Here is a 16,921-nt window from a genome sequence, read left to right on the forward strand (position 1 = left end):
CGCCCCTGGCAGAAACGCTAACGTGGCTGTTTTCTGTCTCAGTGCAGCCAGGCACAGTGGTGGGCAGAGGCTGGAGGCTGGTGGAGGGCTCTGGCCTGAGCCTGCAGTGGCAGGCACCCCCACCTCACCCACAAAGCAGTTGGAATTGTCCCAGAGGAACATGGTTTGAGTTAACAGAGCTGGCTTTTCACTCCTGACTGTGCACCTTTCTCTAAAAGCCTATGAAGACGATACTGCAACACCTCAGGACAACACGCTTTCTGCGTCTGTGAGCATGTGGACCCTTCAGCCTGTCAGGTACTCTGGGAGTTGGGCCCTTAGGTGCTTCCCACACTTGAGATAAAACTGAGGGCTCTGCATCTCTTATAGGACAATCCTCTGTTAACAATTGAACAACTTCTAATATTATTCAACTTGGGAAAAACACACACAAGGAAGTTTAAACTGATAAAAACAGGTAGTCAGACCAGAACAATAAGGAGTAACCTTGGCTCTTCTCTTAAGAAGGAAATGAGGCTACATGGGTACAAAAAATAGTTAAAGTGGGTTAGGTATTTCAACTCCAACTGGGAACTTCAAAGGTATTGCTTAAGACACACTTGGAATAAAATTTTAATTACCTACAAGTCAATTAAAATTTAAGGGAGGAAAAAGGATAGGGTTTTCTATCTTAAAAGATGAATGCAAAGAGAGGGAGGGCACATCCAAAATCTGTAATATCTAGAAGGTTACAGATTTGTCACCAAAGCCCAGAATTACTATGAGTCTAGAATAAGGCAAACCAGGATGAAAGGGGAGTAGTACTGAATATGGGGATTCTGTTTGAGATAAAGATGTTTTGGAAGCATGGTTACAACCACTTCATGAATGTCCTATAAAGGCACTAAATTGTATGTTTAAAAATGGTTTAAATGGCAAACTTACTACTGTGTATGTTTTATCACAATAAAGGGGAAAAAAGGGAAGTACTGAGTTGACCAAAAATTTGTTAGGGTTCATCCCATAACATCTTGTAGGAAAAGTCAAATGAACTTTCTGGCTAACCCAGTATTTAAAAGCAGACATCCAAGTGATGAAAATACACTTTATCCCCAAACTGCCAAATTCAGGTCAAGAAGGCAAGGAGGAAGTCATTCACACATAACCCCCACAGGGGTGGGTTCTCAGCCAAGGCTGTGGGGAAGGTGGGTACCTTCCAAACTATCTCAAGTCGGCAGCTGGGAGGGCCATTCTCCTCCCAGGGGAGGCAATGAATTCTCTGGCCACGGAGGAAGGGGGTCTGCCTTCACCCATCCGCCCCTCTCTTGCCAGATTCTTTCTGGGAACAGACCTGCTTTAAAAATACCCTCCAAAGACCCAAACCCTGGGCCTTGGTTTCGTGGGTCAGACTTCTGGAAGAGGTATGGGGCTGAACTTACAATTCCGTTCTGGACGCTGAACCCCAGCTGGTAGCGAAGGTCTGGTCTCCTGATCAGCACGGTGGTCACCGGGGGACACCTCACGATATTCAGCTTCACCCGGGCCTGATTCTTCAAGCCCTGCAGTGTGAATAAAAGGGAAACTGATGACCATCGAGGCTGACACAAGGTAAGATCAGACAGCACTGAGGGCAGAAGATGCCCTCAGTACCTGGTCAGCTCTCGCAGGGCCCCTCGTCCCGCCGGAAGGCGCCCGAGCTGGACAATTCAGGTGAAACTCTGTTAACCTAGGGGAAAAAACTGCTGGGCTTACATGGAGCCCTTCCGTCCTGCTCAGCCTGCGAAGAGACTAGTTTCTGTGAGCAGGGAAATGGGCTGCGTGTAAGGCATCTGAAAAAAGCAGTCATCTATCTGTACAGTTAAGAGAAAAACTGCCAAGTGTGATTTCTGGCTTGAAAGATGTACAATCTCTCTTCTGGACAGGTGAGAGACAGGCTTTCGAAAGGAACTTTACTCTGAAAGTCACAGTCGTAGCAATTTCCCCCTTTCTAACAAAGGACATCTAACTCACAGCAATGGCCCAATTCATCGGGTTCGCTCTCTCTCACCCCGAGGGTCCTACTTCCTCATTCTCTCTGCCTGTTAGGGATCTTACGGTCAGTGTAAGATCCTCCAGGTGCACGTGGGAGAAGCAGGGCACCGGGGCAGGACGGCAGCCCAGAAGACCTCCTTGGGAGACCGAACAGGGTGTTAGGACCAGTGCTGGGAGAGCAGGAAATAGACGGAAAAAGGTCTTGGAAATCATCTCCTGATTTCATGCTCCCTGGTAACTTAGCCCTCCCTCTAAATTGGAATGGAGTGTAGAAGCATGTTGGTCTTGTAAAGATAAAGAGGGACTTCAGCTGGTTTCTGAGCCTGGACCTCCTGCACCTGGTTCTGACTTCTGCTGAGCTCAGGCCTGTTTTCCTGCCCCCTGAACATTTGCTCAGCAGGGACCAGGGCCTGATCTATGCAGGAGCACCCCTAGAAAATCACCACAAAGCCCCTCTTTCCCTCACTCAGGCAATGGGAAGATTCTGCCCCTGCTGGTCCCACCACCAGCTTGTGAGTTTCACCCGAGAGGAAGGGGCCAGACAAAAGTCATTCAGTCCTGAAATGAGCTTCCCTCTCGCATGTCTGCAAGGCTGTGTCCTCTGCCTAAGGGACCTCCTACCTGCCCTCTGGTCCAGACCGAATGGCTACAGCAGGTGCTTTCCAGCCCGCTTCAATCGCGGCATGCAGGAAGAAAGGCTGGGTACACAGATCGCTCAGCTTGTGTTCAGAGGCCCTGTTCTGAGAGGCGAGACAGGGAGAAGTCGGTACTACTGTCAGACGCCTGCCTCACTGGACTCCCAGCAAGTGAGGCCAGCTGTTCAGGAAAGGTTTCAGGCCTGCCACAGCTCCTCTCCTCCAAAGGGGAGAAGCTCTTCCTAAAAGATGGTACTGCAGCGTTGAGGCAGGAGATGGATGGACCCAGGTTGAACAGTTTCTCCCCTGTGGACAGAAACTCCATAAGAGCAGGATGATGTAGGAGGCTGGGCCCTGTCCAGATAAAAGACAGAAGACCACATACTCCTCATTCCTGAAGTTAGGAAGACCTCCCCGACGACACCTGTGCAGAAAGTCTCCTTGGAGGTCAAGAGAGAGAGGGTGTCCCCGCATAGTAAGTGATGGCAACCTACCCACACGCCTCTTCGCTAGAATCCATCTTGGCTAAGAGACACACATGCAGACATGGGAGGACCCTGAGATACAGGGCCAGCAAAGCAGGATGACTGACCAAAGGAAACTCAGAAGAAATGCCCCAGAAAGGTGATTCAAACCGCCAGAAAGGCACAGCTCTGAGCCTGCCTGTCAGTCGATCCACACACACCGTATTCTTTTTCCTCCTAGTCAACACTTGTTTCACTACTTTCTAACTGTATGTGGAAATCTGTTTCTGCACAGCTGATGGGTTAGGATCTTGCCACTGGTCCTGGGGGGTCTAGTGCCTGCCCTCGATATCAGGCTGGGAACCGAAACCCTGCCTCAGGGCGCTGCAGGCCGAGGGCACCCGAGATCGGGGGAGCAGACATCCCGTCCTCCAGGAGGGAGCAGCCAACAGAGGAAGGACAGGGCAAGGTGGGCTCTGTGCCACCCAGTTTGGAGCATCCCCTGGAGATGCCCCTCCCCGCATCCCACCACCCCCCCATCATTTCACAGATGGGTCCAGTGTGTGCCCCTTACAGGCCAAGTAGAAAGAGAGGGCCTGGAGGACAATGACAAATCCGTTTCAGCCTGAAGGGTGACCTATAAATAGAACTCTGTAAATTGCACAGTCGCTGTTGCCCACTGTCACTCTCCCAGCAGTCTGCAGACACTCTCTCTGCGGGAGGTCAGGACTCCTACTTCAGGTTTTTATAGATGAGGACACAAACATGGACATTACACCTGCCTTGTCCGAAGCTCAGTGGGGTCAGCATTAGGGTGACGGAGGCTCTGCTCAGGTCTCTGCCTTCCTCACAAGCATCCTGCCAAGCTGAGAGGTGAAACTGGTGTTAGATGATTTCAGTGCCAACAGAATTTGTGGCAAGAGTGTGACCTGCCCCTCTGAGTGGCAGGAGTAACCCACACTCCTTTTGCTTCTAAGGAATGAAGATATGCTTTAGACTAAGGGATGGATAGGGGGTTTTTTGGCCTCTAGTTATCTGGCTTTCTTGTGCTTGGCCAACAGGTTCTCAAAGGGGGGTCCCCACACAGCAGCCCCAGCATCATCAGCTACTATTGTTAGAAATGCAGGGTCGGGGAGGGATAAATAAGGAGGATGGGATTAACATATACACACTGCTAAGTCGCTTCAGTTGTGTCCAACCCTGTGCAACCCCATAGACGGCAGCCCACTAGGCTCCCCCATCCCTGGGATTCTCTAGGCAAGAACACTGGAGTGGGTTGCCATTTCCTTCTCCAATGCATGAAAGTGAAAAGTCAAAGCGAAGTTGCTCAGTCGTGTCTGACTCTTAGCAACCCCATGGACTGCAGCCTACCAGGCTCCTCCGTCCATGGGATTTTCCAGGCAAGAGTACTGGAGTGGGGTGCCGTTGCCTTCTCCAACATGTACACACTACTATATAGAAAACAGATAATCAACAAGGGCTTACTATATAGCACAGGGAACCAAACCCAGTATTTTTTAATGAGCTACAAGGGAAAAGAATACAAAAAGGAATATATATGTATATAAATAAAATGCATCACTGCGCTGCACACCTAAAACTAACACAGGATTACAAATCAGTCCTACCTCAATAAAAAACCTGCCGAGTGTGGCCTCCAGCCAGAACTACAGAATCAGAAACTCCAGGGGTGGGGCCCAACAATCTATGTGTTAACAAGTCTTCCCAGGGACGGGACACACATTTCCTGGGGGATCCACTCAATTTTGAGAACAACGGCTATAAATCGCCACTGCAGAACAACAAACTCACCTGCGCTCAGGGATGATCTCAGCCGTCAGTTTTCTACTCAAGACCAGTGGCCAGTGTGCTCTGCGAGAGCATGGACTAGCCACACCACAGGGAGGGTGACAACCGGTTGGCCTGGTGCCCAGTCAGCAGCCACCCCTGCGGGGAGCGAGCTCCGCCCCTGGCAAAGGTCATGAGGAAGGAGGCTTGGCATACGCAAAGGCGGGATCAAGCCTCAGGAGTCTCCCTGGAAATGCTCGAGCAATCTACCCCCAAAACCAGAGTCTGCCTACTTTCTGCTTTGTGCTTTCATCTACACCTCTGACTTTACGGGGGGCTGTCCCCCACTACCTCTCTGAAAAAAGAGTTAGCTTACAGCTCCAGTTAATAATTCCTGGGTGTGACAGTGTTTAACCTACAAACTCCTTTGGAAATCCTCTAGCCTGCCTGAATAGGTTTTTCCGGCCACATGTGATTGTTCAGAGCCTCCCATCTGTGAGAGGCAGGAGATGTTCTAAACTGTCTAAACACAGATTCTTTTGAGTAGTTAAAAGATTGATTAGAAATTGTATTGGTGAAGGGATTTTCACTTGTTGGGCCAATGTTTGCTGCTAAGTCTCCATATCCCTTACCTGCTGTGTCCCTGGCAGTGTATTGATTAATATAATTGGTGTAAGTAGTAGCTTTAATGTTTGTAACCTGGGACCCTTGAGTTAATTCTTTTTCTTGTTATAGCCCACCACACCTTTGCTCTGTAGGAATGCAACTTTATCTAATGCTTTTGGAGGGTGGCTCCTGACCAATCACCTTTAGAGAAAAATAAGTTTTCTGAAGAAAAGGTCTTAAAATGTTAACAGGCCTCCGGGCCAGAAGATGATGCAAATCACCTAAGCTTTTGCATATGATAAGTTTGCAGGAAGAAAGCCTGGCTTGCTGCCTGACTCTACCCCTTCCCCCATTATCCTCTATGCATAACTTAAGGTATAAAAACTACTTTGGAAAATAAAGTGCAGGCCTTGTTCACCAAAACTTGGTCTCACCATGTCGTTCTTTCTCTTACCTTCTGCCTGAATTATTCAGCCTCTTTCCTCCACTGAATTTCCTCACTGAGCTATCCTCATTCTATTACTCTTTATATCCTTAATTAACGTTTAATTAAGCAATTGTTTCCTGATCCTCGCCGACGCCGTCCCCGCTTCGAATTCCCTGGATCAGCCGGGGCTGGTCCCCGGCACACCCCCATGTGTGAGAGCACCCCAAGGTCACTGACCATCAAAACCCACCCTGATGACGAAACCAGCCGAACCACCTGTCATTGCACACTGACTCCTGCCAGGCACTGACCTGGAGAGTCGCAGGAGCTGTCTCCTTTAATCTCCTTGACGAACCAGCAGCTCTGATTATGCCCATAATCAGAAGAGGAAACTGAGGCTCCACAACTCACCCAAGTTCACCCACAGCAAGACAACATCCCATGTGTGTTTGTATTTAAACTCAGTGCATATTCTACTCAATGATCCGCCACTTAGACAACTGGATGCTGAGTGTTATTCATGAATAAGGCCTGCTCAACAGAGAAGCTAGGGAGAGTGACTGAAGAATGACCCTGTGCCCCCAGCTTTGCATGGCGCTATGATTTTACTTTCCTACCTAGGGTGAGAGTTCCTCAGGGCTCCTGCTCCCTTTGGGGGTTCCAGGTCGTCCTCTCACATGTGCATTGTGAGGGGTTTGGCTTAACTCCCCACGCCCAGCTGCATCCTCAGGGCCCTGAGTTGCTGTTTTCTGTGGGACTGGAGCTCCCTGTGGCTGGGATTTGGCTTGCGGTGGTGTGTGTGCATCGCAGGAGCTGTCACCAGCATCTCTCTGTGGTTTCTAGAACAGCTCTAGGAGGCTCCTCTGGTTCCAGAAAGGTTTTCAATCAGGAGCAACAGAATAAGCTGAGGTGATTCTGCTGGAATAGGGGCAATCTGTGCAGATCCAGGCCTTCCTCCCGCACAACAGCCGGTCCCGTCACCTGTGCCCAGGGGGACATGTGCTGGAATTCTGCCCGACAGTGTGACCAGAGGGACCTGATAAAGAGGCCTCTGCTGTGGCAGCAGACCTGTGTTTCCACCACCACAGCCCAGGGGGTCTTAGGCCCTCTGTTCTACCTCCTCCTATCTCAGTCTCCATGTCTTCAAAACAAAGGCTGACACCCACTAAGGGCTCTTCCATCTCTAGTTGTGACAATTTTGGCTCTTGTCATGCATTTTTATTCTTTCCTAAATGCATCTGCTGACAACACCACATCTCAACCATCGTGCTTAGAAACAGCTATTTCTAACATTACAAATCAGCTTCTCTTCTGGGGGTGTTGCTCAGATACCATTTGTACATGTATTCTCTCCCCCTTGAGTGCTTCTTCTTTCTCACCCAGTCAGTCAGTACTTACAGATCACCTGCAATGTGCCAAGACACCAGGTGCTGGGAGTTCATGGAGCTGGGCCGTGGTGAGCTCAGGGGAGGGCTGTGGGCACAGGCAGGGCAGCCAGAGTCCCTTCCTTCTGTCTCCTCGTCACAACTCCCCAACCCCCACCCAGAGACCAGGAGGGTGTGGAAAACAAGAGCAAAGAATGCTGAAAACAGGGCAGTCAGAGTCCCCTCCCTCTGTCTCCTCATCACACCTCCCAGAGACCAGAGCAAAGAATGCTGAAGACGAGGAGCACACTGTCAGAAACAACCCTCCAGACAAAGCTGCCTGCTTTAAGTGTTTAACCCTGTGAATCACTGGGGTGGCTCAGGTGTGCCTGTGCGGTACAGGAAAACCTTGGAGAGCTCCTGAAAAGAGAAGGACTCTGGGTTCTCCATGTTACCTAAAAAGTTCACGTAGGTCCAGTAGGCTCTTTCCTTTTCTGTGAACTGATTTTAGGATGCTGATGTGTCCCTTGATCTAGACTTGGGATACTTGCTGCAAGATGAAGCTCAGAGAGATAGCAATTGAAACAGGCAGACCACACACGCACGTGCTCTGCTGTTCCTCATCTATGCTCCAAGTTGGGTTTCACTAACGTGGATTTCTCAGCTGCCCTTTTATTGGAGGTGCCAATTTAAATAAATGGTCATTTCATCCCCATGACAACAGCGGAATGGTGCAGCAAATTAAGGAATATGGTGGGAGGGTAAGAGTAGGGAAGAGGGGACGGGAAAAGTGAAGTCAGAATGGTCTCCATAGCAACAGGAAAGCAGACCTGTGATGATCCTGTTGAAGGTAAGAAAGCGGTGCTCTACTTTCAAAAAGAAAACAAATCTGAAGGGCAGGACCGTGGAGGTGAGGGTGTGAAGAGGTGGTGTGCTAACACACTTGCCTACCACTAATTATGCTTTAGGAATTATGACAGGAAAAATAAGAGCTAGGGAAGAAAGTAAAACAATTCAATACCTGTAATCTATTCTAGAAATGTACTCTGTTCGCTGTAACCAGGGAGAGAAAAGGCCAACACGCATTACAGTGCCAAGATGCAGAACACTCAGCTTCAGATTCTTGGTTCTCAAAGTCCAAGGCTGGCCAAGTCATCACCCAGGAGTTTACTGAAAATGCAGAATCCTATCCCAGACCCACTGTTTCAGAACCTATAGTTTAACAAGATCCCTGAGTGATTCAAATCAGAGTTTGCAAAGCACTGATTTACCAGGATGAGAGCTGCTCATTAAATTCATCGCAACACAGACACAGCACTGAAACAAGTAATACTAACGCGAAGCCTCGAAGAAGCCCAGAATGGTCCCCTGCAGTGGCCTAGAGGGTGAGGTGGGGCAATGTGAGCATCTGCTCAGGTGCAGGCAAGAGACAGATGTTTTTAGATAAAAACAAGAATATAAGCCATGAAAGAGCTTCATCCCATGCTGGTAATTTTAGCTGAAATCAGTGGGAAAATTCTCAGGGTGGGAGTGGGGAGAGGGGGATGTGGTTGGGCCACTCACATTTTTCCACTTGACAAGGTTGTGCATCCTGCAGCGCCATCCTAGCTGGGCCTGCCTGCTAAAGTACTTCTCTGCCAAGGGTGGCCACAAAGGTGCTGTCTTTCCTCCTTTCCATCTTCATCAGTTACATCTCTCTTCATCACCACATGGCCTTTTAATTTTCCAATTCCACAGAGACTCCATTTATAGACATCAAAGGTCAGCTACGTGTGCAAACAAACCTTTTGCCCTTAGGAAACTGCTCAGACAATGAATCTTGCACTGGTCTGTCTCCACCTCGCTGTGTGATGCACGAGACGGCAGGCCAGTCCCCGGGTGGCATCACGGGAAGGCAGCGCGGGCCTCACGGGTCTCACAGCCTCACCCTGTCTGCCTCCTTTGTGCAGAGGCAGCGAGGGGTGGAGGGGGTCCCGGACATGTCTGCACCTTCTGAGTAGCTGATGACTTATCTATGAACTGGATGTTTGCCACTGCCCTCCCTCGTGGGCTACTGTTTATGAAGAGGAAGGAAGGTGGCCAGTGCCAAGGGCTGGGTGCTGCCTGGCTGGTGTGTAATAGGCTCAGGTATATAGCCCCACAGTCCTTAGGAAGCCACCCGGGCCCCAGCCCCACCTCAAGTTATCCCCTCTTCTGGCTCCTCCTCCCCAAACCTTTCCCCAAACCAGGTACAGATTAACCCCCACCTTCCCTCACCAACCTCTCTTTCTCTCCCACACTGAACTATCTCCCAAGGCAAAGGCTTTCTCAACCTACAGACACTGGGCTGTGTGGGTGTTCCTTAGTTGGGTGGCTCATCCTGTGTATTGCAGGACATTTGGTAGCATCCCTGACCTTAGGGGAGTCCCTTGGACAGCAAGGAGATCAAACCAGTCCTAAAGGAAGTCAACCCTGAATATTCATTGCAAGGACTGATGCTGAAGCTCCAATACTTTGGCCACCTGATGCAAAGAGCTGACTCATCGGAAAAGACCCTGATGCTGGGAAAGACTGAGGGCAGGAGGAGAAGGGGACGACAGAGGATGAGATGGTTGGATGGCATCACCGACTCGATGGACATGAGTTTGAGCAAGCTCTGGGAGTTGGTGATGGACAGGGAGGCCTGGTGTGCTGCAGTCCATGGGGTTGCAAAGAGTCGGATACAACTGAGCGACTGAACAACAACTGACCTCTACCCACTGGATGCCAGCATCTCCTCCTCCCTAGTGGTGATGACCCAAACTGTCTTCAGACACTGCCCAATGTCCCCCACAGAGGTCAAGATCCTCCAAGCTGAGAACAACTTCCCTAGGGTCTGACCATAGATGCTGCTGGAATGATATCAGGGTGGCTGAGCAACCTGGCTTCACTACTGACATGCTGTATGAACTTGAATGATTACATCATCTTCTATGCCTGTTTCCTAGCTTGCACAATGGTACCTACCCTCCAGGAGGCCACTGTAGGGTTTTTCAAGTGAACGTACACATTCTAGAATGGTCTCGGTGCACAGCACTCAGTCACTGCTAGTATCAGTCCTTTCATTCACTCCTCCCCAATGAGGCCAAGCTCCTTGGGATGCAGACAGTGTCTAATACAACTCTGATTCTCGGGGCCCCTCAGCGGTTCACACACATGCACAGGTGTTAACTTGCTTCTGGTGTGAAAGTGCATGTGTGAACCTTGGCACGTGTGAGTGAGAAGCCAGAGGTGGGTCCTCTCTTTCTAATCCTGGCCCTCCCTGGCTTTTCCACATGATCACACCATCAAGTCAGCCTTCCCAGGCTGGCTCAAACCTCTCTCTCCCCACCACAATCCTAGTCCACTGTCCGTCAATTCCAGGAGAAACTCCCAAAGGCCAGTTTCCTTCTGGTATCCACCTGGGTCTTACCCCTCCTTCAATATCCACCAAGATCCCACCACCACCAATCTACTCTAAACGCTCTTAGCATCTCAGCTCTATGTTGCCATGAGGGTTCACTAAACCCTTTCAATGATAATTATCCCCCAGATGCACACTTTCATTCTGGCTCCTCCACAGTTCAGCTCAGCCTAACAGAAGCCCAGTTAAATATGTCTGAATGAATATGCATGTTTTAAAGTAGGTTCTTTAATCTTATCTTTAATGTACGTTAAGCAAAAGGTAAAATTTAAGTGTAAGATATAACAAAAAGAAATGAGGCCAAAGATGGCTCTTTCTGGGTGTGATTATGAGTTTGTTTCACTAAAAACAAACAGGCAAAACAAAATGAAAAGACAACCATCAGACTGGGAGAAGATATTTGCAGACAAGGCAACCAAGAAGGGCTTAAAATCCAAACTATACAAACAGCTCATACAACTCAACAACAAAAAACCCCAACTGAAAAATGGGCAGAAAACCTAAATAGACATTTCTCCAAAGAAATACAGATGGTCAATAGGCACATGAAAAGATGCTCAACATTGCTAATTATTAGAGAAATGCAAATCAAAACTACAATGAGGTACCACCTCACTCCAGTCAGGATGACCCTCATTAAGAAGTCTATAAAAAACAAATGCTGAGAAGGTTTAGAGAAAACAGAACCCTTCTACACTGCTGGTGAAAATATAAGTTGGTGCAGCCACCATGGAAAACAGTATGGAGGTTCCTCAGAACACTAAAAATAAAATTACCATATGATCCAACAATCCTGGGCACATATCCAGACAAAACTATAATTCAAAAAGATACATGCAGCCCTGTGTTCACAGCAGCACTATTCACAGCAGACAAGGCATGGAAGCATCCTAAATGTCTGTGCACAGATGAATGGATGAAGGAGATGTGCTTCACATATACAATAGCATAGCACTCAGCCATAAAAGAGAACACAATAATGCCATCTGCAGCAACATGGAAGCAACTTGAGATTATCATACTAAGTGAAGTCAGTCAAAAGGAGAAACAAATACCATATGGCATCACTTATATGTACCTCTAAAATATGACAGAAATAAACCTATCCATGAAACAGAAACACGAAAACAGACTAGACTGGTGGTTGCCAAGGTGGAGGGAGTGGGGAGAGGGATGAAGTGGGAGGCTGGGGTTAGTAGATGTAAGCTTTTAGACATAGAATGGAGAAACAGCAGGTCCTACTGTCTAGCACAGAGAACTATAATTCAGTATCCTATGATAAACCATAATGGAAAAGAATACACAATAAAGAATGTATATATATGTATAACTGAATCACTTTACAGCAGAAATTAACACATTGTAAATCAACTATACATCAATAAAAATATTGATTAAAAAGCAGGCAAAAAGAGACAAATTCCTGTATAACATTAAAAAAGGAAAAAACAAGCTGTCCTATACACTTACCTTGACCTTTCCTCCACCCGAGGCCCCTTGGCCAAGGATATCGTCTCTTGTGATTTTCTCCTGCTTAGAATAACTATTACATGAATTCATATTTATTCTCTCTCATACTCACACACAGAGCTATGTTCTAGTTTACAGTCTTTCAGGAAACCCCAAGGAACCAAAGAAAGTCATAGGATCCCAGTGTGCCTATACCACAGTGCTCGCTACAGAGCCAGTAGGGTCTCCAGATATTGCAGTGGAGGGAAAATATTCTTGTTCCTATTGGCCATGCAATCAGAAAATTCCAATGTGCTCAAGAGAACTATACTTGCATGCTTTGTTTCTAAGAAAATCTAATTTCTTCCCCTTAAATACTCATATTCAATTTTCCTTTAAGTAGCTCTTCTCAGTCTTATGAAAGAGCATCAATTCAGGTTGAACAAGAAATAATTATGTTCAGGTTGTAGAAGGTGTACACAGATGGTACCAGTTTCCTTCCTTCCACTTGGCACGTGAGCATCATGTCATGCAGGCTCTGGGGAGCACTCACTCACCTGGGTCACAGTGGAGGACAGTGCTCTGGCATCTGAAGCATTTCCTTGACTTGTGATAGGGATGGCAAGTCACCTCAGGCACACCTAGCTGACTCTATGTGAGTGTCTTGATTACTGAGCTGAGGAAAATTCTGTTGAGGCCGAGTCTTAGTGGGAGATAGTGCTGTGATTGATTAGTGATGTCTGCAATGGGCATGGTGTTAGTCAGTGGTGTTATGTGAGCTAAATATATCATCACTGAAAAAACAGCTTCAGGGAGGATTCTGTACAGAGCAAAAACAGCCCAAATGCAAGTTCATGCCTTTTGTATTTGTGTCCTCCTTAGTGTCTGGTACTCAGAATACGTTCAATGACTTAATGTCATCTTGGGTCTACAATGGCATTGGACTTTTCCCATCTCTGGTTACCTTAATGATGCTCTGGCAGGTCGACAGAGGCAGGCCCACCAGGCTGGTGCCGTTGATGGACATGATCTGGTCCCCAATATTCAGCTTTCCTGACTTCTCTGCTGGGCCTCCGTGCATCATGTTGGCTATGATCACAGTCGGCAAGATGGATCCCCAGCCAGACTCCACAATCACCACACCTAGGATTTCCCCTTTCTGCTTCTCTATGAAGACCTGAAAGGAGAAACATAACACTTAGAAAGGCTGAATCAGCAACCATCCAGGGTAGAGAGAGAAGTCAAGGCATTTCCCCTGTTCCTGTCCTGATGAAACATGACAGACACTTCCCTGATGACTCCAACCCAGACGAATGCTGTCCTCTCTGTATTCCACGGCATCTGGGGTTGGTAAGAAATGATGTCATGCAGGCACATACCCCTTTTTTGTAATTCTTACTCCGTAAAAGCCATCCTGCCTTGGGGCTTCCCAGTGGCTCAGTGGTAAAGAATCCACCTGCCAATGCAGGAGATTGAAGAGATGCAGGTTCAATCCCTGAGTGAGGAAGATCCCCTGGAATAGGAGTGGCTACCCACTCCAGTATTCTTGCCTGGAAAATCCTATGGACAAAGGATCCTGGCAGGATACAGTCCACAGGGTCGCAAAGAGTCGGACTTGTACAAGTCAGACTCAGCACTTGTACCTGCCTTGGTACTACAACCACGAGGGGTGTCATATTTTGTTTTGTTTTTCCTGTAGTCCCCAGTGAAGGGCAAAAGAGACTGTAGGTGGGGACTTTGGCGGGATCTTATGGTTTCCAGAACAGCTTTCGGATTCTACCACAGATCCCCCATTTCACAGTGCCTCATAAATTCCCTCCAACATTTAAGATTTTTGAGTTAAAAATAAACATGCATTATAGAAACACTTCTCTGCAACAAAAAAGTTAAGAAAAAAGAAAAAGGTTGGAAGTGCAAAAACACTGGCCCTAGATATGCGTCATTACTGTGGCTTTCCCCAGCTGGGCAGAGAAGCCGGGAGCTGGTTTCAGATATGTTCAGTTTGATAAGGCAGACACACCATAGACAGGTAAGATGCTTCTTGGAAGCAACCAACAGATAGTATGTGTGTATTTATTTCTTCACATTTACAGATCCACACATGCTCAAACTCATACTGGAGTGGGGGCTGCTGGGGCCTGACAACGTCCCTTCATGGGCTGGTGTCCTCCGCCCTGCTGTTGCTGCCGCTCACAACTGGCCCCTTTCCTGGAGAACTGCCCTAAGCCACATGGCAGTCACCACCTACTAGGAGTTGAATCGTGTACCCCTCCACCCTCCAAATTCATACATTGTAGTCCTAACTCTTAGTACCTCCAAATATGAACTTGTTTGGAGACAGGGCCTTTTAATAGGCAATCAAGTTAAAATAAAAATGATTAGGGTGGGTCCTAGCTCAATATGATTAGTATCTTTATAAAAAGGGGAAATGTGGCCACAGAGACATGTGCAGAGTGAAGACAGAGTGGGGAGAAGGTGACCATCTATCTACAAGCGAGTGAGAGGCCTGGGATAGGTCTTCCCCCTCACAGTCCCTAGGAGGAACCAAGCCTGAAGACACCTTGATCTCAGGCCTCCAACCTCCAGAACTGGAATACAATGCATTTCTGCTGTGGAAGCCCCCAGTGTGGGGAACTCTGAGCACAAGCACACTCACCTACCTCTGTCTGACCTCACTGCCAATGACTGATGAGCGCTGGGCACAGGCCTACCAGCTCTTTTGGCTCCAGGTGGGACAAGACAGTCCTGTGATGTGTGACCCAGTGCTTCCATTTGGATCAGAGGATGCTCATCCCCGGTGAGGCCACCCCACCACCCTTGTGCCCACACTCACTGTTTCCTGAGTGTACCCTGCCCCCACCTCCCCACAGACCCCTTGAACCAGAATTCCCATCTCAGGCTTTGCTTCCAGGGAACCTAGGACACCTAGCAACCATGAGTGAATTAAAAGATCACTGGCCCATGTCTAGGGAATAAAGTCCAGGCCTCTCACCTTGGCTGGACTCTCAGGCCTGCCAGTTCTGACCCAGGCCTTGCATCCTCTCATATACACAGTCCAGCCTCAGTGCCTCATCCGTGGCTCCCCAGATGATTCCTGAGTGTGTGAAACCTCATGCTTCTGTTACTGGGGCCCAGCCCTCTGCACTCTACACTTTTCAGAGAATACCCAGACCCCAGAGCAGGTCAGATGGCCCTGCTTTCCTCTAGCTGTTCCTGCAGAGCTCGGTCCCAGGGGGAGCCCAGCACCCCTCATCTGACCCCAGAGAGCTGGGACCAGCTCCACTCTGCCAGGCACAGCTGTCTCTGAATAGTGCCCACCGAGCATCATCATTTAAGATCCTCCCTGTTATAAATGTGCCCTTTCCTAGACCGGGAGCTTGTAAAGACAGGGTTTAGGTCCTGTCTGCTTCTGGAACCCATCCCCAAAGTCAGCTGTGGATCACAGCGGGCAGAGGACACCCTGCCACGCTGGCCACGGCCCTCAGCTGAAGTCTTTAAGAACCTGGGCCACACATGAGGGGAGCCAGAGACGGGGCTGAGCGCTCCGCAACGTCCTGTGAACACCATGTTCCACCCCAGCACCCTGCCTTCCCCTCCTTGGTGGGCAGGCCCAGCCGGCCCAGTCTGGGGAACAGGTTCAGGGAGGTACTTGCATCTTTGCAGTTTTCCGACTTGGAGAAGTGGATGAGGTCGTCGTTGTACATGTCCTGGGTATTGAGCAGGTCGCTGTACTCCTTCTGGCTGAGATCTTCGGGGTTAATCCCATTGGCCCTGAGGAACTCCTGGTAGGCCACGCTGAAGGCCTGCCCGATGGACTGTGCAATCAGCTGGGCCTGGAGAGGAGACACAAGGTCAGCAGGCCAGTGCTGCCAGTAGATAACCTGGGTCCCTGAAGACTGCCGGGCCCTAGGCACTGGCTAGCCCAGTGGGTCTCCATGGCACAGCGGTGCCTTCTAGAGGGCATTTCCAAAATTACTGGGGACATTTTTTACTATGACAATGATCATAGGGCGCTCCCGGCATTCGGTGGACAGGAGTCAGAGATGCTAGACTTACTGCTGTGCAAAGGACAGTCTTGCCTAGGATGAGCTGTACATGAGCTTTACATCCTGCACAATTTTAAGATATCCCCTCTGGACATTCATGTACATATTAACACCTGTGCTCAATTACCTGAGTCTAGGACTCAACTCTAATTTATATAAAACCACAAGACTTATTGCATGGCTGTAAAACACAGTCAATGTTCCAAGAATATAACTATTATGTGAATTGAGAAAAGATGTGTTCTCCAGCACTTTACCACGAGTAAGCTTCATGACTTTAGAAAATCATCAGCATCAATGCTGTTTGTGAGATGTGGGTTGCCAATAAATTATCTCCGTCATTCTGCACACTGGCTATGGAGTTCTTCATGTGTGTGTGTGCGCGAATGTGTCTATCAACTATTGTATTTTAGCTATCAACAACTTTATTTTGACTTTCCTTTTATTTCTCCTTTGTATTACATTTATGGCAATACTTTGGTTATTTTGTGAAAACTTTTTCAGAAAAGGAGATTATATGATCTATGAATTTCATTCATATTATCTATGAGCAGGACTCTATAAAATATTTGCTATGTCAAAGGACTGTTGGGTCCAACAGAATTGAGAACCCTGATCGAGTCCAACCCCGCATTTTCTAGTTGAGGAGGCTAAGAGGCCCAGAGATGCAAAGGAACCTGTTCAGGGTCACATAGCTCACAGGATGGGAAC

General features: G+C 48.3%; 1 protein-coding gene across 4 annotated transcripts in view; it reads right to left on the reverse strand.

Annotated features, from left to right (window-relative positions):
- The window catches only part of APBA1 (amyloid beta precursor protein binding family A member 1), a 239,470-nt gene that overhangs the window by 5,126 nt on the left and 217,423 nt on the right, over positions 1 to 16,921 (reverse strand). For 3 of the 4 annotated variants that reach the window (XM_070794620.1, XM_070794621.1, XM_019966049.2), the window contains 3 exons: positions 15,818 to 15,997; positions 13,129 to 13,341; positions 1,419 to 1,538 (listed from right to left, as the gene is read on the reverse strand). In XM_070794620.1, the coding sequence (XP_070650721.1) occupies positions 1,419 to 1,538; positions 13,129 to 13,341; positions 15,818 to 15,997 (513 nt within the window). Of the gene's footprint in view, positions 1 to 1,418; positions 1,539 to 3,662; positions 3,976 to 13,128; positions 13,342 to 15,817; positions 15,998 to 16,921 lie in introns of those variants that run through there. The other variant, XM_070794622.1, reaches the window with a different exon arrangement.

Source organism: Bos indicus, chromosome 8 (assembly GCF_029378745.1).
Source record: "Bos indicus isolate NIAB-ARS_2022 breed Sahiwal x Tharparkar chromosome 8, NIAB-ARS_B.indTharparkar_mat_pri_1.0, whole genome shotgun sequence".
NCBI classification, from domain to species: Eukaryota; Metazoa; Chordata; class Mammalia; order Artiodactyla; family Bovidae; genus Bos; species Bos indicus.